Here is a 26,146-nt window from a genome sequence, read left to right as displayed (position 1 = left end):
GTTACAAGGGTTTTTAATTTTCTTTTTGATGGCCCTAATTATGAGAAAACAGAGAATGGTACATTTCAATGATTGACATATGGAGTTTTTCTCTATTTTCTTTTCATTTGTTTGTTTTAAATGCCTAAGTCTTTTTTTAAAAAATGGCAGATAACTTTTACTTGTCTCTTTTTTTCTATTGCTAAGAAAATTATACAGCATCAAAGTTTGGTTACAAAAAAAAAAAATGTAGTCTGCCTAGAGTCTGAAGAGCTAGGATCGGATCCCGGTTTGTTGTCAAACTGGTGATGTGACTTTGAGCTAGTCACTTAGCCTTTCTGGGCCTTATTTTCCTCTTTTCCTCAATGAGGTGGATGGAGAAGTGATCTTCAAGTTCTTAAAAACTTAGGCTGCTAATACATTTTATGTATTTGCCTCATCATGATCCCACAGAGCTGATAGAGGACTTAATTATTGCCTGCCAGAGGTTTTCATTCTGAGTTGGTTCCTGACAATACAGGCTGGAGATGGCATGTCTGGTGCCCTTTTGGGGAACTTAGGGGCTTTCAGCTTGCCTCCATTAAATGGCCTTTAATTGTTACCATACTTTTTAATTGAATCATAACTGTGTACATCGATGCATTTATAGGGTTCAGTGTACTGATTTGATATACAATGTGAAATGCTTACATTGATCTAAGTAACACACCCATCACAATTGTACTCTTTTAAAAATAATTTTGAAATGTACCATTGCATCATGCACATGTGGTGAGGTCCCCCCTCCTCCCACTTCCTCCCTCCCATCTCCCCTCTCTCCTCTTCTCTTCTACTTTCTGAACTATAGTCATGTTTACCACACTTTACTTGGTGGTTTAAAGAATTCTTCATTTAGGCGAGGCATCCTGGAACTTTGGGAGGCTGAGGCAGGTGGATTGCTTGAGCTCAGGGGTTTGAGACCAGTCTGAGCAAGATCAAGACCTATCTTTACTAAAAATAAAAGAATGAGCCAGGCTTTGTGGCAAGAGGAGGGCTTGAGCTCAGAGTTTGAGGTTGCTGTGAGCTACTTCACCACAGTACTTTACCCAGGGTGACAGAGTGAGACATAAAGAATTCTTCATCTAAACAAATTACAGAATGGAAGTGTCAGTATTAAAGCTTTCTCTAAATTGCTTCTTTGAGCTTCAGCAGAAGCCTAGATGACAGTTTTTGTGAAATCAAAATAATGTATATTAGATTTGTCATACCAAATTCTCCACACCAATTTGACCATTTTGTAAACATTTTGTTGTGGTTGTTAGGGCTGAGTAATCACTGTGTGCTTAGCAACCTTAGCAACTGTGTGCATGACTTCACTGAATTTTAACAAAATAACTGGCTGAAAATGAGAATATCCCTGATAGGATCTGAAGAGTCCTCTGATCCAAACATTGGCCTAGGCTGAAGTCTGCCTTCCTGAGGACCTGATGGACGATATCTTGGGCTGATGTCAACATATTAAGCTTTAAAAATGTGTTGCATTAGCCAGAAGTCATGTGACCTAAAGAGGCAAGGCCCCTCTTGTAAAAATTGGTCACCAATAATTACAGTAAAGTAAGATTTGTAATTCAACTGTGGCTAAGATTTTAGGTGGTCGTAAACTGGGGGAAAAGATTCACAAAAGATTAAGGTGGAAGGTGCTGCTGAAAATAATCTGTGTTCAGTTTTTCCAAGTGTGCTACAGTGGTCCTGTCCCCCATCTTCAATTTATTTTCTCCAAGTATTTTGCATACTTTAATAATATTTTTTAAATCTCTTTTTTCCCCCAACAGTTCCTTCAAAATGGAATCTGTACATTATAAGGCGAAAAGTCCTGGGAATGATATTTTGAATATCTCAAGCATCTATGGTTACTTAAGAAATGGTAAGGGAGTTACAGACATAGATAGGATCTGGCTCATTTCTTTTCCTGTGATATAAAATAACTAGTGAGTTCTTCTGTAACTGAATGGCAATATTAAAATAAATAACATCGTAGAAAACATAGATTTTGTCAAATGGTCTTTGAAATGCCTGAATGTCTGAAACTTTTCAGCAAGGAAATATTTATACATTAAATTAAGGTATTATGTGATTTATTGGAAAGTTTATTGTATGAATATCTTTATTACCAGTAAGTGATTATTATTAGATAATTTCATTGCTATTTCAGAAGACTGTATTCTTCTGGGTAACAATCTTGAATTCTTCTGAGTAGCAATCATTAAGTGCTTAGATAGTCTTTGGATGCCAAATGGCTAATTCATCTCCCAAACCTTCTTTTCCAAATCTTGAGCATCTTGATAAATGACAGTCCTAACCTGCCAATTGCTCAGGTCAAGAACTTGGGCATCATTTTTTTCCGTCCCATTTCCCTCAAACTCCACATCCAATCACGTCACTTCTACCTTCAGTAACACTCCAGGACCTGACTGTTTCTGACACCTGTGTGACCCACAGCCCCCACTCCCTCAGTGTCAGCCTTAATCCTGGCTAGCTAAATCCTGGCCAACTCTCTGCTCCTGTTCTTGGCTCCTACCTGCTATTCCCAACCAAGCAGCCAGAGAGATCCATTTGGAGCTATCAGAACCTCGCTTTTCTATTTATAACCTTTCACTGGCTTCTATTTCACTTGGAATAAAAGCCCCAGTGCTTACGTTAGCTCACAAGGCCCTCTGTGACCTGGTTTCTCTACCCATGTCACCGCACCCTTCCCCCATATGACATCATCTCTCAGAACTCGCCCCCTGCTTAACTTATTCTGACTACACTGGCCTTTTTGTTCATACCCAAGCATGACAGGCAGGCTTAGGACCTTCATATTGGCTGACCCTTACCTTTCCCCAGGTACCTGTGCCCCAATCTACTCTCTTTCTACCCCCCCATCTTTTAAATCTTGTTCAAATCCCACTTTATCACTGAAGGTGCCCTATCTCCTCCCCAGGACATTCTGCCCCTGTCCCTGCTCCTCTGGTCTCCACAGTCCTCTTCGCTATCTGACATATATCATTTTTTCCATGTGTCATCTGCCTCCTGCTTCTAAACTGTAAGCTCCATAGGGGATATAGTTTTATAATAATTTTATTCACTGCTATGTCCCCAGTTCCTAGAACAATGTCCCCAAAGAAGTAAGCAAATACATTTTGAACTAGTGGGTGGATGAAATTAATGGATGAACAAAGTTTAGGGATAGTGGCGAGAACAATGGTTTTCCAGACAAATGAAACAGATGGCGGAGATTCAAGATCTAGCCCTACTATCGACTGCTTATGTTCCGCTGGGGATGTGTTTTACCCTTTTAAAAGCCTTATTTACTACATTTGTAAAATGGGGATATGATTGCAGACTTAATGTGCATGTGGCCTCCAAAGCTGAACAGTATATAATCTGTAAATGAGATGACGTGAGTAACAGTCCACAGCAGCCCTCATAGGACTATTAAAAAGAATATTTTCAAGTGAGAGTTTATTAATAGCTTCCAATTATCTAGAGCCTAGTATGTTCCAAGAATCACACTAATGGATTTAAATATATTACTGCATTTAATATATAAACAACCGTGTACAGAGGAAAGAATTATTTCTGTTTTACTCTTCTAAAATAAACCAAAACAAACAAACAAAAAACTGAGGCTCAGCAAAGTTAGATGACTTACTCATAGCCAAACAGCTATTAAGTAGAGGGGCCTGCGTTCCAATCTAAATCTGATTCCAAACTCCCTTTCCCGTCCACTGTATCAGGGTACTTCTCACAGTTATGATCATAAATAGTGTTCTTTCTCTCTGGCCCCAGTCTGTGTTGCCTGCTCTCCTTAGCCAGTAGCCCTTATTAGGGTAAGCTATCCAGTCTTTACTTTTCATAGCACTGTAAAAGGAATTATAAGTTAAAGCTTAATCTAAGTTAAGGTCTTCTGCAAAGACTGAGAATTGCTAACCAGAGCTAAGGAGGTCCTGGCTTTCCATATGGCAACCCCAACCAAAGCTGCCTATGTGTTATTACTGAATAATCTCCAGGGTGTGTAGTGTGGTATGTATGATATTTAAAATTCAGTTAACAACTAAGGAAATGTGGGCTTTTTCTAAATAATAGGAAGATGTAAGGCAAAAACAAAGAACAGATTCAGTCGGTGCCTGTGGCTCCAGGAGTAGGGTGCCGGCCCCATATACCAGGAGTGGCGGGTTCAAGCCTGGCCCTGGCCAAAACTGCAAAAAAAAAAAAAAAAAGAATAGATTCATTGTATAAAGCTTAATCCTGAAGAATAAAGTAATACTCTGAGGTGTTCATTCTAAAGGGTCGACCGGAACCAGTACTCACCCTGTCAGCAGGTGCGATGGCTGAGTAATATTGTTAAGGCTGGGATGTTTTCTTTGTAACTTTCCCCCTGAAGTTGCAATTAAGTTTTTAATTCACTGACATCGCCAAAATGAGTTGGCTCTCCTTTCTACCACATATTAAAATTTTAATATCACATTAAAATGTGCAGTGAAGTACACCCCGATGCCAGTAAGTAGTTATAGTTGAAACCAATACTTAGCTTTGATGGTTGAGTCACAAGGTCAGCACCATCAGAGAAGGAGAAAGGAGAGAGTTACGAGACAATTTTCTCTTCCCTGTGTGTTCATGAAGAAACGGAAGATATGACTTCAAAATCTCAGTATTCTCTCTTAGTTATGTCTTATGTATGACTCTTGGTCAATTCAAATTTATGTTATATATGCTTCATAAGGAAAATATAATATCAATGATTGCTCAGAAGTTTCTTATGTATTTCTTTCATGTTCTTAATTTGCATTATATCAGATATCTCCGATCACATTTTCTTTGAATCCTAATGTGATAAATATGTCCATATGGCATATATTAATATATAAAATGGTGATTCAATGAAAAGCATATCAGACAAAAGCTAATTTGAATAGTTGATACCAGGATGTCAAACATCTATTCGTATGGTAATTTAAATCGGCAATTATAGTAACAATTTTCCCGCTAGCATCAGCCTTCATCCTTCTTTCCTATTTCACTCCCAGAATCTGGCTTCTAGATAATATACTTTAGCCATCAGAAAGTCTTAATTCATCAATTTTTCATCTGGATGATTCTACGTACATTTTCTTTTAATGAAAAGGCGCTTATTAAGTGCTTTTTTGTGTAGGGAACTGTTGGATACTCTATGGATCAATTTAAATAGACCAAGGCCTAGCTCATTCTTAAAATTTCACACTGAACATTAAGGCAAATAGATAAAAAGGATCCAAGAGGGCAAACTGAAAAGAAATAAGACATAACAAAATGAGTCAAATTAAAACATTAGTGCTATACGTATTGATCAGAGTGGTCTAGCTGGGTAAAGGAAGTCTTTCATTTGATTTGACAAGTGATGGATACTGACTCGTGGCAAGGTCACATTTCAGGAACCATTTCCATGGGGAAGGAATTGTAAAATTTGGTGATTTGTCTTGGGTTGGCAAAAAGATTCAAAGGTGGGTTTAAGGCGTTAAGTGAATTTGACTTGATGTACATACATATTAGTACAATTGTTAGAAACAATAATTATATATATATATATTAAAAGTCTTTCTTGCTCTGGCTATACATGTAAATAATCTGAGGTACTTTTACAAAGTATTAATGCCTGCCCTATTCCAGGATCTATTAAACCAGAATCTCTGGAAGATTGAACACTGATGTTTGTAAAATACAGAACAACACAGAACAAAACAACTGCCCAGGTGATCCTACTGTGTAGCCAGGCAGCCAACTTTGAGGACTCTTGGGTTACGTCTGATATTCTCAAGATACAAATGTGTTCTATACACTTATAGGTAAGAATGAACCGCATGTACCGGAGGCTGATCTTTCCCTTTTGAAGCTCATTTCTTGTTGGAGAGACCAATCTGTGCAGGTAAGATATAGTCCATGTTCTTGGAGTTACTGGAAGAGTTCCCGGCCACTGGGATTCCCTGATACCCCCCTTTACCTGAAAGTACAAGTAAGTAGTTACGTGTCTGTAGAAAAGGGCCTCAGAGGACAGGCCTAATGCAGAGACAGGGAAGAGGGAAGACAGAAGATAATATAAGCAAGGATGCAGGGGCGGAGGGAGGGAGGGTTAAACTGCCATAGGTAACTTGTGTCCACTAGGGTTTCAGTTTGAGGATGCGTTGTCTATCATTTAATTTCAAAATGTGCCATTACATTAAGTTACCTACTTATGGGAATTTGGTTATGTGAAATTAGACATCTTTTTTTTTTAATTCGGAGGTTACCTCATCTGTGAGTTGGTTTAAAGAACTGGTTTCTTCGATGTCCAAGTCTTTCTTTTTTTTAAAGACTTCTTTGGGGCTCAGAATCTTCCTGGCAGCTTAGTATATGTACTATAAATATCTGTGCGTTGATTAGGTAAATGTCTATCAGAACTTTATTTTTCATCGTGAATAAATCTCGAATTTGCAAGATGAGAATAGCAGTAACCCCAGTTACAAATGGTTATTCTCAGTTATAGGGAAGCAGAACAAACTCTAGGGATTGAAACCCTAAAACTAAAGGTACGTGGTTGGAATGGCTTTGGAAACTCACCCTGGCCCGCACATTCCACGTGGCTTGCCCCCAGCCTAATCACATCTCTCATCATTTTCCCAACCTCTTTCTGAACCTGATCTGGTCACCTTGGCTTTCTTTTTATTTTCAGAACACACAAAGCTCATTTATATCTCAGGATCTTACTGTTCTCCTGGGCTGGAACTCTCACTTCTCCATTAATCATCCAGATCTTTGCTCAAGATCTGTGTTCTTGGAGAAGTCTTCCCTGATCCTTCCAGCTAGCATTGCCACCACCCTCTCCATTGCCCTCCCCACCACCTTCAGTAACCATCATATTATCCCATTTTGTTGTATTGTTGTGACTGGTTTTAATGGAGATTGTAACGTTTTCTTTTTGTCTTGCTTCTATTTTGTCTTCTCACTGTTACATAAATTCACTGAGATCAGTGACCTTGTCTGTCTTACTCCCTCTTCTCTCACCAATGCTGGGAAAAATCCTAGACAGTAGCTGATCAACAAATCTGTAATGAATGAACCAATAGCCGTGCAAACAGCCTCTGCAATAATCAGAATAAACACTAGTGCACGTTAATTTTATCAGCACATTAGCAGTCACCTCAAAGTGAGATTCCTCCCCCCAGTAGCCAAAAAGTTCCTCAGTAGGGGGAAAAAATCCTTAAGGAAAAAGATACAAAAAAAAATTAATCTGGAATTGCTCTAATCTAAAGATATCCTGTAGCTGTTCATTTGATCTTCAAATAAATTGTAATGTGGTTTGGATACATTTGGACTAGCAGACCTTTAAGATTCTATAATTCTGTGACCTTATGCAAAATGCAGGCAATAGGGCCAACACTACCAAAGCATTTACTGTTTATGGGAAGTCCAAGCTTCAAAGTTCTTGCTTTTTTTTTTTTTTCTTCTCTCTCTCTTTTTTTTATTTTTTCTATTTGTTAAGAGACGCTGTATTGCTCTGTTGCCTAGACTGGAGTACAGGAGAGTGGTCATAGTCACTGCAACTTCAAGCTTCTGGGCTCAAGAGATCCTCCTGCCTCAGCCTCCTGAGTGGCTTGGGCTACAGATGTGCACCATTTTACTTGGCTAATGTTATTTATTTATTTAGATGAAGTATTGCTATGCTGTTCAGGCTGGTCTTGAACTCCTGGCCTCCAGCAGTTCTTCCCCCAGGCCTCCCAAAGTGCTAGGGTTATAGGCCCAGCCCCAAGTTTTCCTCTTGTCTCTGCTGCTACCCTGATGCATGACTCTGGAGAATACTATCAACTTGTTGATTATTCATCTCCCTCACATATATTGAGAATGAGAATTCCTGGACTCTTCAGGAATGACAGAGACTCACTAACCGCTTCAATAACCAATCCTGAGATTCTTCATAAAGCCGTTCATTTAAACAGTTAGTCAAATCATGTTAGCTTGATTTTTCTTTTGATGTATTTAAGAGCACTAGGTAATCACGGAACGCTTTAGTAAAGCAGGACTATCCATGTCATAAATGGAGAGTTTAGCTTTAAGGCAGGAGGTAAGAATGAGTTAATTTTACAGATTGAATGAGTTTGTCCAGAGATTGTTTCTTTTGCTTCTCACACATGAACCTCTCAACATAAAAATAAATGTTGGAAAAGAAACAGGAAAGTCTGGGCGTTGCTAATTTACATGTTCCAAGGCTAGGCTGAAGTTCTTTGGATTTTGTGATGTAACGCCAGTGGGTGCAAATTCAGGCCTCTAGGGAGAAATGTGGCTTTGGTTTTCCAGGAGACAATGCAAGGGCTTGAAAGGCCAGCATGAGCCAGACTGTTGGGAAAATGCTCTTATAATAGAAAATCTGAACACTGGACACGAGTTCTCATGAGTCTTCATGTTGCTCTATGCTATTTTATGTTTTGCTGTTCTGGGGTGTTAGTAGAATACCACTAACATTGTTAGCTCACCTATGGCTCAGATACTTCTACGAATAAGTATATAGCCCAGCTTTGTGGCTGATACTTGCCAGCCAATGGATCATCAACCTTATTTTGCATCACTGCACCTTCCCTCATAAAAGAGCATAATGCTTTGCATTTGTAGCTTTTCCGAGAAAATTATTTATGTGCATTTAAATGACAGCTCTATAGCCATAGTGCTTAATTCTAGCTCACTATTAAAATTACAAAGTTATGTACAATACCGTATAAAAATATTATATTTTGTTGGAGAAAGAATTCTATCCTGAAAAATTTATCTACTAATATATTTATTAGAGAGACTCAAGTATTGATAGTTATATACTGTCGGTAAATTTATGCTTTCTACAGTTTATATCTGAAAGTATGCAGAATCTATTTCAACTTTGTTACATTTGTTTAGTGCCCGTTGACTACCGGATAGTATTGCATGTTTGTGAGCGAGATCCTCTCTCTCCAGAGGGCAGCAATGCTTAATATTGCTTTCACACTGAGCCTAACAGGTGTGTTTTGAGCTTATTTTTAGTTGGCTATGTGCCATTTGGTATTCACTTTAACTTTTGCAGTTCTGAGTACCCTACTCATCAAGATTAATATATTCTATGCCCTTATTTTCTGTTCTCCTTGTTTTTGATAATACATCATTATTATTATAAAATGCATTTGTGGTGGCAACTATGTAAGACATTTAACAGGTAAAAATATAAAGTCATAACCTAAATTTAATAATTAGAAAATGAAATTATATGAATTTCAGTATAATTCTAAAAAAGGATGATATAGGATAGCACACAGTGGGACAGGTGACATATTATGTCATAACTGGGGGCACAGCTGGGAGGTGGTCATCGTCCCAGTATAAGAGAGCAGCCGTAAACCCAGTGCAGGCGTGTGGCCAAACTGCCCATTCTCGGGGTTCCGCCACAGTATGGACATGTTGTAGGCCTAAGGATAGCCTTCCATAGCCTTCTTGATTGATGGGTATGGAAAGGGCAGTTTCCACACACCATTCTGTTATTGAATAGTCTCAACCTAACCTTCTCAGGATTACAGTCTTTATTATATAAGTAAGGAAATGAAGTTTCAGAGACATTCATGACTTCCCAAAGGCTGCATTTGTAGCAACTATTGTAGTTACATCAGTAACTCAAACCTTCTCCCTTCTGGTCTCTGGTTCTTTCTACCACATCATCCACATCTTGAAATCACTGCCGTTAAATAGTATCTATGGCAAGGTTAAAATGAAATAAATTCAATGATATGAAATTATTCATGATGAATAATTAATAAAATATATCTCATTGTGTCATACACATCAATCAATATGGTTTACCAATGTAATGATATATAGTAGTGTATGGTAGTCAATACCATATGCAATAGTTAATGTATTACTAATGTCTCATCATTAGTAGATATTAATAGGCATGTTTCATGAGCATCATGATATGCAGAACTACATGTTAGATTCATGGTACATAATTGATATTATAATGTTGACTATTGCATGATATTCATGAGTAAGCATCATTCACTTATATCATGAGAGGCATTACTACATTTTTGTATATATGATATGTACACATTTTTGTATATATTATAAGTAAAATCATACCATTCACTAGACTTTTTCACTCCCTAAGCAAGCATTGGAATGTGACCTGCACGAGGACAGGGTCTAATCAGCCATCAGAAAACTGCTCAAAAATTCTTGGGAAGGTTCCTGTGTTCATAAGTCGGGAGCCTAGCTCCTTCTGCCTGAGTAGTTTAGTGGGCATCTATCTCTGGGTGTCCTTGAAGCCTGAAGGTCTCACCTGCCACCATGACATACCAAAGAGACTGAATAAATGTTTAGATGAACACATGTTCAGTTAGGGACCCAGCATCTCCAGATCACTACTCTCAGTTGGTGCTGTACCAAATCCCTCGCTCGAGGCATTCTTACAGGGAGCCTGGGCATAATGGAGAGGGGCCAATGGCAATTATGGAACACAGTCTTCTGAGGGGAAAATGAAGAGCCATGGGATAGGGCTGTACTAAATATTTAATGGTTGGCCCGAGAAGGATAATGGGCAGGTGTTCCGAGTTCTTCTGTATCAGTGGTGTCCTTCCCTTCTCTCTGTTCGGCTCCTGGCTCTCCCTGGGCTCTACCTAACTCCTGAAACTTGCCCCATCTCTTGCCAGGAAGAGGTCTAAGCAGACTAGCTTTACACTGAGGGGTGAGATACAGAATCACAGGTGGACACATACTAAAAGGACACAGAAGCAGGACTCAGGAATTCTGTCCACCAAGCCTATGTAACCTTAGAATGTTGTGTCCCAGGTTCTTCATTTTAACAATGAAGATATTTGATTAGATGCTCTCTGAAAAGCATCCCCCCTCCTCCACCCAACCAGAGGTCCTTGACAAGGTATGCACAACAATCAGAAGGCCTTGCTGTACTTTAATTCATGTAAAACATATGCACACACACAGTTTAGTGAGATTTATTAGTAAGGTACTTTCACCTTCTGTATTAAACATGAAGTCTGATAAGTTCATGAAGTCATCCTAGAAAAAGTGCTGTATACCTCATTGGTGCATATCACTCCAGTCACCTTCAAAGTCCTCCCCTTGGGAAGTTATGTGCTGACACCAGTACCTAGTCTACCCATCAAAGCAAATTTGGAACTCTTTTTCTAGAATGGCCATCAGAGCTGTCTTACCCTTAATGTCCTGAATGTCATCAAAATGTCTTCCTTTCAATATTTCCTTTATATTTGGACAAAGACAAAAAAGTTTTTGAGGGGCAGATCAGGTGAATAAGAAGTGTTCTAATACAGTTATTTGTTTACTTGTTAAAAACTCCTTCACAGACAGTGTTATGTGAGCAAGTGCATTGTCATGATGCAAGAGCCATGAGTTCTTGGCCAAGATTTTCAGCTAAGATTTTCCTGTTTCTCTATTGATTTTTACTTGGTCTGCTGTGCTTCTCATAAACAGCTGACAATTTTGAAGCAGAACTGGATGAATTTTTGCAATGTCTTCATCGATTCTGCTTGTTACTGGCTGCCCTGACCTCTCCTCAGTGACACTTTCTCTTCCCTCAGAAAAAGTTTTAATCCATTTGCATACTTCATAACATTATCCACATAAACTTGGGCTAACATGTCCCTGATTTCACTTCCACTTTTCTCAAGTTTAACAGTAAATTTACAAATGTTTGTTGCTCTATTTCAAGCTCTAACATGCTCATGACAAAATACAAGAACACACAAGAATAATGAATACCACTCAGCAAGACACCATTATATGTCAACAAAAACACAACTGTGAGATGCTGATATACTAAGGTTGTGAAACCTTATGGAGTTGTTTGTACGGTGCTGCTAATGTAAGTGCAGGGCGGCAAGTTCGGGAACTGTATTGTGACACCTCATAGTTTAAATTCAGTGCTTTTAGCTAAATCATGCTTTGAAGCTAGACGTAGTTTGAGAATCTAATCTTGAGTGTAAGATATGATATATTTATACAGATGGTGTCAAAAAAGTACACACATTTTAAGAAAGGAAAAAGAACTGTATTAAAATTATAATACTCAAGTCATGTTTACTTTTGCAATTATAAGAGATATAGATACAATATACAGGATAACATGTTATATTGGTATATATTGAGTTTTAAAATTTTATTATACTTTTTTCCTTTCTTAAAATGTGTATGTATTTTTGGCACCTGTTGTATGTCTTCTGGCAAAAATGAGAATAACTTAGTGAGGAGAAAGTATTGAAAATTCTTCTGACCCCATAACCTAATAGTTAGCCCTCTGTACTTTGAAAATTCCCCTTAAGTATCCTCTTAGAATCTCTTGCATTTGCCAAAGAACAATGTGAGAATCTTGGTCTCACTTCTCACCATCCACTTTTCAATTGTTTTAGAATGATGCTAATTTTAGCAGAATTGAGAGTTATTTATGGAAAACCTGTTAAAATCTAAATTCTGGGCTTTGGATTTTTTTGCAAGACACCCTAGCATTTCTAATAATGCCAAAAATAGTTCATAAAAAATAATTTTGCAGGTAACTGAAGCAATACAAGCTGTTCTCTTGGCGGAAGTTCAACAGCACATGAAGACTTTGAGGAAGACATCAACAAACAGTCAGCCAGTGCCTGGTGTCTCTGCTGTGGCAGAGAATGGTAACCGTGAGGTGTTGCAGATGCTGCCAAAGGCGGAATGGGCGGAGGAAATAGAGTTACAGCATATGAGAAACACTTTGCCTCTTCAGAGTAAGTACAAAATTTACTGGCATGCTCTTGCAACAGAACTTTTCTACTACTAACAGTCCTTGACTCAGGATGGTTCAACTTAATGATTGTTTTAACTTTATGGGGAATGAAAGCACCAGGTGTTCAGTGTGCTCCTTGACTTACGATGGCATTTTGACCAACCCATCACAAGTTGAAATTATCATAAATTGCCTTAAAATATTTTCAATTCACAATAGGTTTATCCAGATGTAACTATGTTATAAGTTGAGGAGCATCTGTACTTATAAAGAGTTGAGAATAATAGTTCGCGATCTATCATCTCTGTGGGAACCAAGCCATTTTCTGAAATATTCTATCAGTTTTTTCTTACGAACTGTCAACTCTTTGGAGAACTTCTAGTTTCTAACCATTTGCTAGGAGAATAGCTTATATTATTTGTACCAAGGTGGTAAGGTTAAGTGATTAAAAATGAAAACAAGATTAAAAGTCATAACTTAATAGGATACAAGAATATCCTAATAATAATGGGTAAATTTGTTTTCACCTTGTACCTTAAAATCCATGTACGAATTTTTTTTTTTCCTGAGTATAAGAAATAGCATACAGAGGGCGGCGCTGTGGCTCAAAGAAGTAAGGCACCAGCCCCATGTGCGGGAGGTGGCAGGTTCAAACCCAGGCCCAGCCAAAAACCACACACACAAAAAAAAATAGCATACAGAAAATTAAACTGGTTTTATACTTGGACCCTATGATTTTGTAACAGATCTTATCCTTAGAAGTTCCCGATAATCGTATCTACAGTTTAAGGCTAGCAAATGAATCTGAATTTATGTTGTAAAATTTTATCTGATTGTTTTAGTCCATTAGCTGTGGCTTAAAAAAAAGAAACAAAAAAAGTAAAGTATAAATTTAATTTTCAACTTTATTAGTAAGCTTTTGATGAATAATAATTTATAAGATGGTTAATTGTGTGTTGTGTCGGGAAAACGTTACACATTTACATATTACAGGTTGTTAAATTGTTGGATGTTTCTTTAAACTCTCACAGAGATATTTTCTTTTTATCTGTTTGGGACTCAGAAATGTTGCTATATTTAAAATGTTAAATCTTAGAATAGTTTTTATTCCTGGAAATGTGCTATAAAGATTTCTTCTCTTTATGTGTATGAGATTACTGGTTGGAGACTGTTAGATAATGAGAGATAAAAAGGCATATTCAAGGAAGGCTGAAGATCAAAATAGGTAGAATATTTCTTAATGTCAGCCAGGACAGTCAGCGATGATGGTAAAATCTGGAAATAATTTGGTAAAGCTAGATGACAATTTTAAGTCATTGGTTTGTTTGTTTATTTTCCAGAAATTAGCTTTAGTTATCCTTTTTGGAGGAGCTCTATCATCTTACATAATTGTAGTTGTATTAAACCTTTCAAGAAAGAAGTAGAGGGGCTGCCCCTGTGGCTCAGTGGGCAGGGCGCCAGCACCATATACCAAGGGTGGCGGGTTCAAACCTGGCCCCAGCCAAACTGCAACAAAAAATAGCTGGGCGTTGTGGCGGGTTCCTGTAGTCCCAGCTACTTGGGAGGCGGAGGCAAGAGAATCGCCTAAGCCCAGGAGTTGGAGGTTGTTGTGATGCCAAGGTACTCTACCAAGGGTGATAAAAAAAAAAAAAAGAAGAAGAAGAAAGAAGTAGAAAAATTTCTTTTTAACGAATTTTCAGTGACTACCCTTGAATTCTTGATTTACATGGAGCTCTATCCATGATGAAATTGATAGGCTTCTTCCAATTCTCTCACAGCAACTAGCATCATTCATCGTGTATTAACTCTGGTTAGGGAGGATTTCTGATCCTTCTCCCTAAGCTGGAGAGTCTGCCTTATCCTGGGTAAGAAATTCTTGACCAGCTCTCAAAGTGATGAGTTTTGCTATCACATGGCTTACCCATATTTGAAGTTTCAGAAGATTGGGCCCAGTTCTGTGTCCTGTTCATTCTCTGGCATAAGAACCGTTGATACTTGTGGGGAGTGGGGTGTGGCCGGCAGGGCCCCCACAGCCTGGGTAACGCTCGGGGAGGATGCCCAACCACTTTCTCCTCCTGTGACAACATTATTTACATCTGCCCAAAGTCAGGTCGCCCAGGCATACTGTCCTTGTTATCGCTTGCTATCAGGAGGCACACAGTTTTTCTCCTTAAGGTTGATCTCTACCCCATGTGTTAAGATTTATGCAATCTTGTTAAGATGTTATATGAATAAAGCTGTCTCCACGGTCCAGTGGTAGCTGCGGTCCTCAGCTGCATCAGCCCTCCCGACGCCAGCCTGGCTCTCGGCTCCTATCTGTCTTTGTGTCCCTCTCCCTGCCTTTCAGGGCTTTATATTTCTTCATTTCCCACCTTTCCATCAGGTCAACTCTCCCTCCTCTCACCAGGTCATGAGTGGTCCCCCTCTCGTGCCAGTATGGGACAGATATTAGCAGGTGCCTGTTGTCCCAGATAGTCAGGAGCATGGCAAGAGGATAGCCATGAGTTCAAGTCCAGCCTGGGCAATATACTGTCTGTTTAAAAAAAGAAAAGACAAGGAAGAGAACTATTGATTCTATGGAGTTTAGTCTTACTATAACTGAAGCTATTAGGCTTTAAAGTTTGGAGTTATCTATCTTTTGGTTAATTATTGAATACCTCTTTCTTTGCCTATGGTAACAGAAAATTTTTAATTAGAATTGGAGCACCAAAATATTAAAGCTATTTTAATGTTGGTGGATGAAACTTAGAGTATTTTTTTAGAAGAACAATAACATTTACAAAATACAGAGTGCATATTCTCTTCAGAAATGCTACCTGGATGAAAATATTAACTGCAATTGCAATTAAAGGGGAAACACATAATACATTATATAATGAAGAAATATCCAAGCAATATTACATTTAGTATTAGTATTGCCCTTTTGTTCTCCTTGAGAAAAGACTTTTCTTTTCCTTTCTTTCTTTTCTTTCTTTTTTATTTTTTGTAGAGACAGAGTCTCACTTTATCACCCTCGGTACAGTGCTGTGGTGTCACACAGCTCACAGCAATCTCTAACTCCTGGGCTTAGGCTATCCTCCTGCCTCAACCTCCCAAGTGACTGGGACTGCAGGCTCCCGCCACAATGCCCGGCTATTTTTTTTATTGCAGTTTGGCTGGCTGGGTTTGAACCCGCCACCCTTGCTATTTGGGGCTGGCATCCTACTCACTGAGCCACAGGTGCTGCCCAGAAAAGACTTATTATTTTTATTAAATCATAGTTGTGTACATTAATGCAGTCATGGGGTATAGTGTGCTGGTTTTATATACCATTTGAAATATTTTCATCAAACTAGTTCACATAGCCTTCATGGCATTTTCTTAGTGATTGTGTTAAGATGTTTATATTCTACATTTAGTAAGTTTCACATGTAAGACCTATTTTTTTAACTATCTAGAAGAACTTAGTAACCGTACAGGAAAAATTTTTAGACTTCATTTACAGAACAAAACCCCAAAGCTCTTTTCTTTATTTCCCATGTCCTGGGATAATGTTTAAGGAGATAGCACAGGTGTTTTTTACTGGGTGTGATACTGCTTTAGATTTCAAAGGCACTTTTACTTAGCCCAAGGGTCATTGCACCATATACTATTTACAAAATATTCTTAGGCAAATGGTATGTGTTGTTTAATTGTATCACCTCCTTGCTCATTTGCCCTGGGAGTTCCCCTCCTCCCCTGTCTTTTCCCTCCCAGTCTCTTTGGTTCTTTCTTGGTTTTTTGGTGATTCATATTATTTGCAAACCATTTGGAAAGTAAAAGATGATGGTTCTGTTATGCACAGGTACTCACAAACTTTTACGCTGGGACACAGTGTATCTGGATTTATTAACATTATGGTAATGTGACAATAATAGATCATAGGAAAAATAGTGGTGACAATAATAGATCAAGGAAAAATAGTAAGTATTGAGTTCTTACTACACTCCAGTTGTATGCTAAGTACTTTATATTATCTCATTTTTCCATTAATTCGTACATTAATGCTAAGACTAAAGTTTCCAACACTTGAATCTTTTGTGTAAACAACTTCATAGTTTTTAAAGTATCCGTGTTTGGGGAGATGAACTTTCAGAGGACAACTGGAAAGAATTATTTATTCTCTGGGAAAAAGCAATCCCCATGATGCCACCTAAGTTTGTCCTGAAAAAGAACCTTTTTGATTCTCTTACTTGACATAATAATTTTGTGTCTTTCTCAGACATATTAGACAGTCTTAAAAAATGTTTTAAAAGTAAGTCCATCTCCGCACCAGCCATCTTGAACACCAGCAGTGGTATATATCTTGCCCTTTGAGACACACTTCCTATTATTATCTCACTTTCGAAAATGAATGCATTAAGAATTAAGAGAGGTTAGATGTCTTGCCTACAGTTACAAAATTATTAACAGCGACAGAGCAAATGGAGAGATTCTCTTAAACACTGTGATCTTATCCAGTAAGGCTGTGTTCTCCATATTGGCAGTGTGAAGGAAATTTGCCCTAAATTGGCTTGATCTAAAAATTGAATAATTTATTGAGTGGTTTTCTTAGATTTTTATTCTTCCCCCATAAATCATACTTTCTATTACCAAAGAAAATGCAGAGTGTTAAATCATTGCCGTCTCAGCCCTCCTAATAAAGAAAATCACCAGGTTTCTGGAATTACTTACACGAGATGAATCCAGAAAGCAATGGAAATCAAATGAAATGAGAGGTGAAGCATCGTGTGTATTTGAACTCTATAATTTTGAGTCGTATTTATTTTTCAGTGTTTTCACTTATTACGTTTCCCAGCATGTGTTTTATTTGAGGTCTTAATATTTGTGTGTCAGTTATTTATGAGGCAATGGTGGCTTTTATCTGAGTTTATGTTTTTATAATGGTTACTTTATATCTTCCTTGAATCTCTTTGATAAGAAATTGTACGATTAACGTCCAGATGTAAGACTAAGGTTCATTGCTTTACGAACAGTAATAGTTTCTATTATTAAAATGCATTCAAAAGTTATTTCCTTTTCCTTTTTTTTTTTTTGCTTGAATGTTATTTAGATCAGTTTAAGCAAGCGCTCTAAATTGTTCCATTAAATAAATTGGTTGAAATAGAAATGGAGGCTTTGTAGATAAAACTGTCACTTTGGAATTATTGGCCGAATTTAAATTTCATGTTAAACTGCGTGGTTGTGAAAATGATGCATCAAATGTGGGTATTGCAAACAATTTTTATTACATGCATCATTTTCAGAGACTTATCTGGAAACTTAAATAATGAAATCGTGCTTTTTGTTTAAATAAAATCACGCATTTGTTGTAAACCAAATAAATAAATGTATAGTGAACAGAACAATTTTGTTTGTTCGGCCCTGCAGAAGTCTGGGCTCCAGACAGGCTTTCTCGGCCTGTGATCACCTAGGAAGGGAATCTGTCCAGTGTGGAGAGTCTTTGGAACATAGTTGATTACCTCACAGGAAACCTCCTCCTTGACTGTCCTGATTTATAGTAAATGCATCTCCTTCCTTCTACTTTAAGGGCTCCAGCCTCACTCAGCCCTTCCTTATGGCCACCAAAATCATTTGTGAAAGGTCTGTGTGGTACAAGTGAACCAGGAGTAGAGAAGTCGTGGGGGACATTTCCTGGAAGGCCTCCTGTCTAGGGCTTTCTCTCCAGGGGAGATGGGAAATTAGTTGAGCAGAGAAATAGCACCTGTTTTAATGTGATCCTTTGCCTGCAGTTTAGGGGTCAAGGGCAGTGATACGTGATGGACCCTGGCGTCCTGACTTGCCTCCTCTGTCGGGTGGCACAGCGTTGCACACAGTATTTCAAATGCTGAAGCAAGAGTGGAAGATCCACTCCACAGAAGGTCGCCCCCAGGGCACTTGGCTTCAAATGCACCTGCTTAGATGATCTATTGATTTTGTTTTCTAGTTTTAGCTAAACCAATCCCCAGAACATAGACGGGAGGCTTAAAAGTCCCCCGCCATGAAACTATGGATTGAAGAGAGTACTAATAATGCAAGCATAAGCAAAAAAGTGTAAATGACATTACCAAGTTTATACTACTGCAGGAGGTATTTAGGTGTGTGTGTGTGTGTGTTAATACCCTCATTTTGAAATTTCTATTTTTGTGTATCTTTTATAATAGACATAATGTTGATATACTACTAGCATATGTATCATTTATAAACAAAAATACAAATATTCGTGGTGAATGTTCCAGAGCACTTCTTTGTTATTTTCTACACTTAAGGATCCCAACCACAGCTTTTGGGTAGATCGAGTGAGAAAGTTAAGATTAAGCTAATAGCATAGACTTTTGGGTTTGCAGGGCTGATGACTCATAACCTATACTGTGTAGTACCCTATCTCCAAAACTTTAAATAAGTCTCTATGAATCACTCTCTTGGGTCTAAGCATTGACCCAAGAGTTGAGAGTATTACAGACAAGAGATTGGAACTGTCCAATTGGGGATACAAAGTAACATCACATTAACCATGAAAGTGTGCCAGATGCCACCGCAGAGACTGTGGGAACACATCAGAGAGGCACTTAACCCAGTTTTGGGGAGTCAAGAAGGCTTCTTGGAAGAGAAGATACCTAAACTGAGACCTAGAGGATGAGTAAGATTTGGTCAACCACAACACTGGGGTGAAACCACCTATTCACTTTTCTTCCTCCCCAGAATCATCTAAGAAATGCATGAGCAAGGAACCTGGGCTTCAGAGACCCATATCTTTTTAATTTCTTATCTTTATAACACCTGCGTTCCTTTTGACTCTCATTGTGCTACAACCTTCCTTTACTCACCCTCAGCCTTCCAGAATAACAACACCAATAATCATGACCATAGTAACAGCCACCACTTACATGACTTGTATTCTGAGTGTCTCATATACCTCAAATCATGTAATCCAGGCAACAATCCAATGGGAATAGGTAGTATTGTTAGACCCATAGTACTGATGAGAAAACAGGTGGAAAGAAGTCAGGTAACTTGTCCGGGGTCTCACTGCCAGCACGTGACAGAGCCAGCTATCAAACCCAGGCAATCTGGGTTCAGAATTGTGGTCATTCATCACTGTGTGACATTGCTTCCTCATCATCCATAATTCTCCTTCACTAATTTTTAATCCATCCAATATTCACCAAATGCCTTCTATTGGAGAGTTACAGAGATAGGTATTACCCAGGTTGGGGATTACAAGGTAGCAAAACCTGAGATATTTGGCAAGACAGCAGGAAAAACATCCTCCAGAGGCAATCAATTGATAAATATTGAATATCTAATCTCTACAAACCATAAGGGGAGTAGCTATTATGTGCTATTCCACTAAAGATGTAATTCATATAAAGACTTCTATTTAGAATGTAAATTTATATAATTGTAATTATAACTTTTAGTGGTTAAAAAAAGGAATTTTGCTTCTAGGAACTGAAAATGCTTACTGATAAATGCCAGGAATGTAAAAGACTTGGCAAATATGTATTAGTTGAAAGGGGCAAAGGCGAGGGGTGCTGTGGGATGAGACAAAGACGTTTAAAACTTTATTTCTATGAATTGGGCTGCAATAAACATTCTGGTGCAAATGTCTTTTAGCACACTGTACCCCATAAATGCATTAATGTACACAGCTATGATTTAATAAAGAATAAAAAAACGTTATTTTCATAGATTAATTTGAGATGCCCTATAGACAATTATATTTAAATATCAAGGTTAGATGAAGATGCATTTATAGATGATAAGCTAATAAATTATGTAGCGTCTAGAATACATTATTACAGACTTCTCAAAGTGCACGGTAGTCATTTGGGTTTAATATATGTCTCATTTTATTTTTAGCTCCTTATAAAATTGCTGGATAAATTTCATCATTTCCCTTTTGCCCATATAAATTCTTCCAAACTTCCCTACTGTTTCTGTCCCCTCTGTATCATCTTAAAGATTGCATTAGAACGCCTGATAGAGTTCGGTGCTCTTTTCCAAAAGTAGTTTCATCTTTCGCAGAGATTGAGATTGATGATTTTTATCTTGGTATGTGAAAAGCTAAAGTCTTTCATCTTTTTTTTTCTTCCTCATGAACAATCAGAATGCCAACCTGGCTCTACCCGGAGGTAGCAGGATCAAGGAATAGAGTTAAATATTTCCTTGGCAACAGTTGTGCAGGCACCACTTTATTGATTATTGTCTGTATACCCATTTGAATTTATTGACAAAGAAAAAGTGATCTAGATTCTGCTGCTGAGAGCAATGTATTTTGTGCTATTGTTCCCTCGAGCTGAGACTAGCCTCCGAACACTGACACCTCAAGGACAGGGACCAGGTCTATTTATCTTTTTTCCGGCCATTGCAAAAGATGGTCCTTTACCTAGTAGCTGGTAATAAGGGTTTATTGAGTGGATGGATGAATGGATGGACAGTGGAATAGTTTGTACTGAAGATTCAGCCAACTCCTAATTAGCAAAAGGAGGTGGCAGATAAAATCAGCTGATTGCTGTTCTTTAGCAACCAGACATAGTCTTGAATACACACGGAAATTTGGGTTGTCTTCGAAGCATCATCTAGAATCATGTGGGGTATACACAGAAAATGCACAAAAAATTAAGAATAGACATATGAATGTACTTTCCAACCCCCCAGAAGATTCTCTTTCTTGGGGTTTATGACTTTGCTCTCCACTCCTCACTTTGCCTTAATCTGCTTTCCAACCGATCCTTGTAGAAAGACCCCAGCCTTGCCTGGAACTCCTCTTGTTTCTCGTTTAGCTGCACTTTCTCTTTAAGTTGCTGCTGCCTCAGACACTGTGTGCTCAGGATTTGGATCCACATCCTGAATTCTGACTCAGAAGCCTCTCCCTGGGCTTCTGGCTCCTTCCTGATCTCCCATAAGCAGTAGCTCTCGTGCTGCTCACTCAGGGCTACCTGCGACCTGCCTGACCCGCGTCAGCCTCCTCCCCGACACCCTCTTCCTGGTATGCTGAGCCTGGGACCTTGTGTGACATTAACTCCATCAGCCAATATGGATATGTGTTCCTACTTCTGAAAAGGATTTTGGTAAAATGAGGATCCTGTTATCACTTGAGGGAAAAGCCAGCTTTGTAGTCTCCGCAAACAGCGCACCGTCTAGCACATGGCAGTTGTTAGAGAAATGGCAGAGGTGGGAAAAATGATCTGTTTGTCCCCGTGCCCGTGGAATATCCCACCATTTCCATCAATCATCTTGCTGGCTGGAGCTTTATCTTTTCCTTCTAACTTTTCAGCGTATCTGCCCAATTTTCAGTCTTGGAACAATTTGAATCATTTCAAAAGATCTCTTATGAAGCATTTACTGTGTCTGAGGTTCAGTGGTAGGTACTGACATTTTCAATTATAACGCTTTCTCCCCGACCTGTATATCCTTCTAAAATAGTGTGTGTTACTTGGTGCTCCGCTGCTTGCCTTTCTTTCCCACCCTCTGAACTCTTGATGGCAACAGTGGGAACTTACTACACTCTTGTGCTCCGAGCAGCGAGGGTACCACATGGTGCATGATGGTTGCTCATGAAGTGTTTGCTGCCTGAGAGAACAGGTGAGTAATAGTGACAGTGACGGGCACGTACCAAAGAACTCTGGTCCAAGCCAGAATGGAAGAAGCACTAAGTCACATGTTAACGGTGTGTAGGGAGGAAGCGAATGCAAACGCTCATTATAAAGGTGATGATTTTCTTCTAATGCGTTAATCCTGGGGCATTTCTTCAACTTTATCTATTGAGTTCAGGCACAATTTACCTGTCTAGAAGAGAGTCTTCCAGAAGAATTAATGCTGACAGGTATTTTCAGGCAAAAACCAAGAAAGAGTAGTTCATTTTCAACACCCTGAGAAGAAGCTACAGGAAACAAAGACAGTTTGAAGGGAAGTTGCTACTTTTTTCTTGTACTTGCTACATGAGCATGGGCCCTTTATTTAGCTCTCTGGGGGAACACCTGTCCTACCCCTGGGCAGCCCTGCCAATCTGGGGGCAATGTCACAGTGCCCCTGGGTAGCTGCATATTCACAAGAACATGGTCTGTGAGGGCTCTTGTCCAGCCTCTTGGGCTTCTTCTCATTGGAATGAGGTTCTGGAAATTTTAGACAATGTAACCGTAATGGTTCTTAACTTCCTCAGTCCTAGCCAATACTGTGTAATGCCGTGTGTATAATCCGAAAATGAAATTCCTAAGCAATCGAACCTATTTACTAACATTATTTTATATATACCATTTAAAGGAAAAAATGAACGCTAAGTGATTGATAGTAAAATATTACATGTGAGAACCTCAGACTGTACTAAAAGACAAAATGCTGATAGACACGTGTGTTGCTGAGAAGACAGCAGCTGGCGGCTGCCAGCTCTCATGCACGTGTGATGGTGCCGCCAGTGGCGTGGGTCCTGTAGTGTATTTTCTTGATACATTTTTAGATAACAACAGCAAAATATGGCCCTTCCTTAACAGACAAGGTAGCAACCTTCCTAGAAAATTCAGCGTACATTAAAAACCGTAAGATTCCTGTGTGTTTATATGTAATAAAGTTAGGTTCTTGGTTTGAGAAATGATAATCAGGGCTTCCCCTATTGTGACTGTCAGGTGAATTGAAAGAGCAGAATAATTACTCATCCTGAGCATGCAAGACATCTGCCAACTCTGGTGCCTGTCCACTAAATACCCATCAGTGTCCCCACAATCCCTGGGAAACCTAAACATCCCTCACCTGAGCAGTTTCCAAAGTCTCCCCCTAGGGGGCAGTACCAACGCTGCCAAGAACCACTGCCTTAGGGAAAGGGATTCCAGACACTCTGAGGCCTTTCTGTTTCTGTGTCTTTCCAGCACACTGTACCCCATGACTGCATTAATGTACACAGCTATGATTTAATTTTAAAAAAATTTTAAAAAAGTGCATGGGGAGATGAAACCAACTAACTCGAAAATTCCCTTTCTTAGATTCTCCACATTTGCCCCTCTCCTTGTGCTCAATCTTCTAATCAAAGCACTTCCCAGGCTGTGCAGTAAATCACCCCATTGCAGTTCTGTCCTCGCCGTTAGAAAAAAGAGTGTCTTTTCCTATTTGTTCACTTTCATCTTTCCTTCCTAGAAGCCTAAAATCAGGCCTGGCATAGAGGAAGTTGTTGGCTGATTAAATGAAGAGTGGATGTTATCAAACTACTAATCCCTGCCCAAAATGGTTATAAAAGAAAACTCCAACATTTAAAACTTAAACTACGTTATTTTATAATACAGAATAAACACAGTACACTTTGGCATTTAAAAATTAGATGGGCTCTATTCCAATCTGTAAATTGAAATAGAAAACTGGAAGTGAGAATAATGGACGGGAAGAGATATGCAGATAGGTTCATGCAACCTATTCATGGTTGTAATTGGATTTATGATTGGGAACATAGTTCTTTTTTAATTTATTTTTTTCAGTTAATATACTGCATATAATAAAATGGTTTTATGAAATTTAAAACATAGTGTCAAAAGGCAAATTTAGCTGGTTACGGTGGCTCATGCCAATAGTCTCAGCTGTGTGGAGGCTGAGGCAGGAGGATCCCTTGAACCCAGGAGTTCAAGGCTGTAGTGTGCTGGGATCATGCCTGTGATAACTATTGCACTCCAGCCTGGGCAACAAAGTCTTTAAAGAGACAAAACTAATTATAACAAATTTAGTTTAAGGATACAGTTGGCTTTTCTTTGTGATTCTAGAATTGGGCAATGCCTCATTGTGTAAAATAAAATGAATATTCCAATAAGCTGAGCAGAGCTGGTTGGCTTTACAGGCAGAGAAAGGCTAAGGAAAACCGTAACAAAGAACAAAAAGCTGGGAGCTAGGAACACAATCCTTAAACTGTAGCTTAGAGCATCATATTTTTAGATACATTTTATCCTTGACATCTAATATCCTGTTAGTCTTAAAGTATATTAAAATTATTTTTTGAGAGGGTTATAATACCCCTTGTCATATATGAGGTACAGCCCTTAGCACCTCTGCATCAGAGTAGAAGACAACAGCTACTAAATATCAGGGACTCTCCAGAATAATCTGATTGGTCGTCCACTGGTAAGTCTATCCATCTGTCCACTGATTCATTCTCCCTCTTCTGGATATATTATATTTTAGCTGCTCTGTTTCCCAAGCTTTGCACCAGAAATTGGAGAAGACTGTGGTATGGTTTCTACCTTCCAAAAGAGAGAGCTGTAAAGATAAGGATACAGTGTGGTATGACATGAAAGTTCACATTGCTGTGGAGGCTTAGAGAGCTACTGATTGCCTGGGGGTGATTTTTAGAAGTAGAAGCTGCACCCAGAAGTAGACATTCTTTTCTGGAGGATAGCTATGTGGCAGGCATGAGAGATGCACTGCTGAGATCCCTCTTCAGGAAAGGACTATTTACCGACCTATGACGAGTATGATTAGCAGACATCCTCCAATAATTAGTGCATTCAGGATCTGTCCCAGCATTGGAGTAGGGGCCAAACTCTTCTTGGGACAATGAATGAGCAAGGTGGTGATACAAAGGCCTAGCCACTTCCTGCCAACATAGACCTCCTTTAATAGGAGTCTTTGTTCTTGAGTTCCATTAGGCTGATAGAGGCTGTGGGGGCAAAGGAATTCTCTTCCCTCTGGAGGTTTTATAATTGAGTCTGATGAAATAAATTGACAATGGAAGGATTAACAGGAGAGAAAGCATATTGCATACATGGAGGCATTCTTAATGAGATGAAGAAATACTCTTTATAGGAGAGAGGGAAGTGAGCACTTTAGGCACTTTTAGAGAAAGAGTAGATGATTTTTAGTAAGCAGAAGAGGAACATCAACAGCCTGGGACAAAATTTATCTGGTCTCCAAGTGTGGAGTCGATTCTAGTCCTTTTTCCTGGGAGATTATAAGGAGGGAGCCAAAGACAACTGCATTCCTTCTGGAGGGACTTAGACAGACTTTCAGAGAAAGCCCTATCCAAGGCTTTCAGATTGTCAGAGCAGTGAGAGACTAGGGGCTGGGAGAAAGTCAGAGAGACTTCGGTGCAGAGGATGATTCTTTAGTTCAAAGTGCTGAGCAGGAAACTATGGGTATACGTGTTCCATAGAATACAATTCAGCCTAAAAAGATGGAGACTCTGCATGTTTTGTATTAACCTGGATAGAGTTGGAGAACATTCTGTTTACTAAAGTATCACAAGAATGGAAAAGCAAGTATTCACTGTATTCAATTATAGTATGAGGTCAGTAGACAAACTAATACATGCCCAGACAAGAGAAAAACACAATTAAACTTGAGTGGAGGGAGGAGTGAGGGGGAGAAGGGAGGAGAGAGGGGGACTAGTGTGCTCTCACCTAGTGGGCACAATGT

The 26,146-nt window shown here is 38.9% G+C and overlaps 1 protein-coding gene across 1 annotated transcript in view; it reads left to right on the top strand.

Annotated features, from left to right (window-relative positions):
* Positions 1-26,146, top strand: part of WDR72 (WD repeat domain 72) — a 194,029-nt gene that overhangs the window by 102,725 nt on the left and 65,158 nt on the right. Inside the window, exons 15-17 of the mRNA XM_003784626.1 lie at positions 1,791-1,882; positions 5,823-5,902; positions 12,554-12,761. Coding sequence (XP_003784674.1) covers positions 1,791-1,882; positions 5,823-5,902; positions 12,554-12,761 — 380 coding nt within the window. The remainder of the gene's footprint in view (positions 1-1,790; positions 1,883-5,822; positions 5,903-12,553; positions 12,762-26,146) is intronic.

This window comes from Otolemur garnettii, unplaced genomic scaffold, assembly GCF_000181295.1.
Source record: "Otolemur garnettii isolate 467f Iridium unplaced genomic scaffold, OtoGar3 scaffold00011, whole genome shotgun sequence".
Lineage (NCBI taxonomy): Eukaryota > Metazoa > Chordata > Mammalia > Primates > Galagidae > Otolemur > Otolemur garnettii.
The sequence above is the reverse complement of the archived record's forward strand: the minus strand, read 5'-3'. Positions and strand labels throughout refer to the sequence as shown.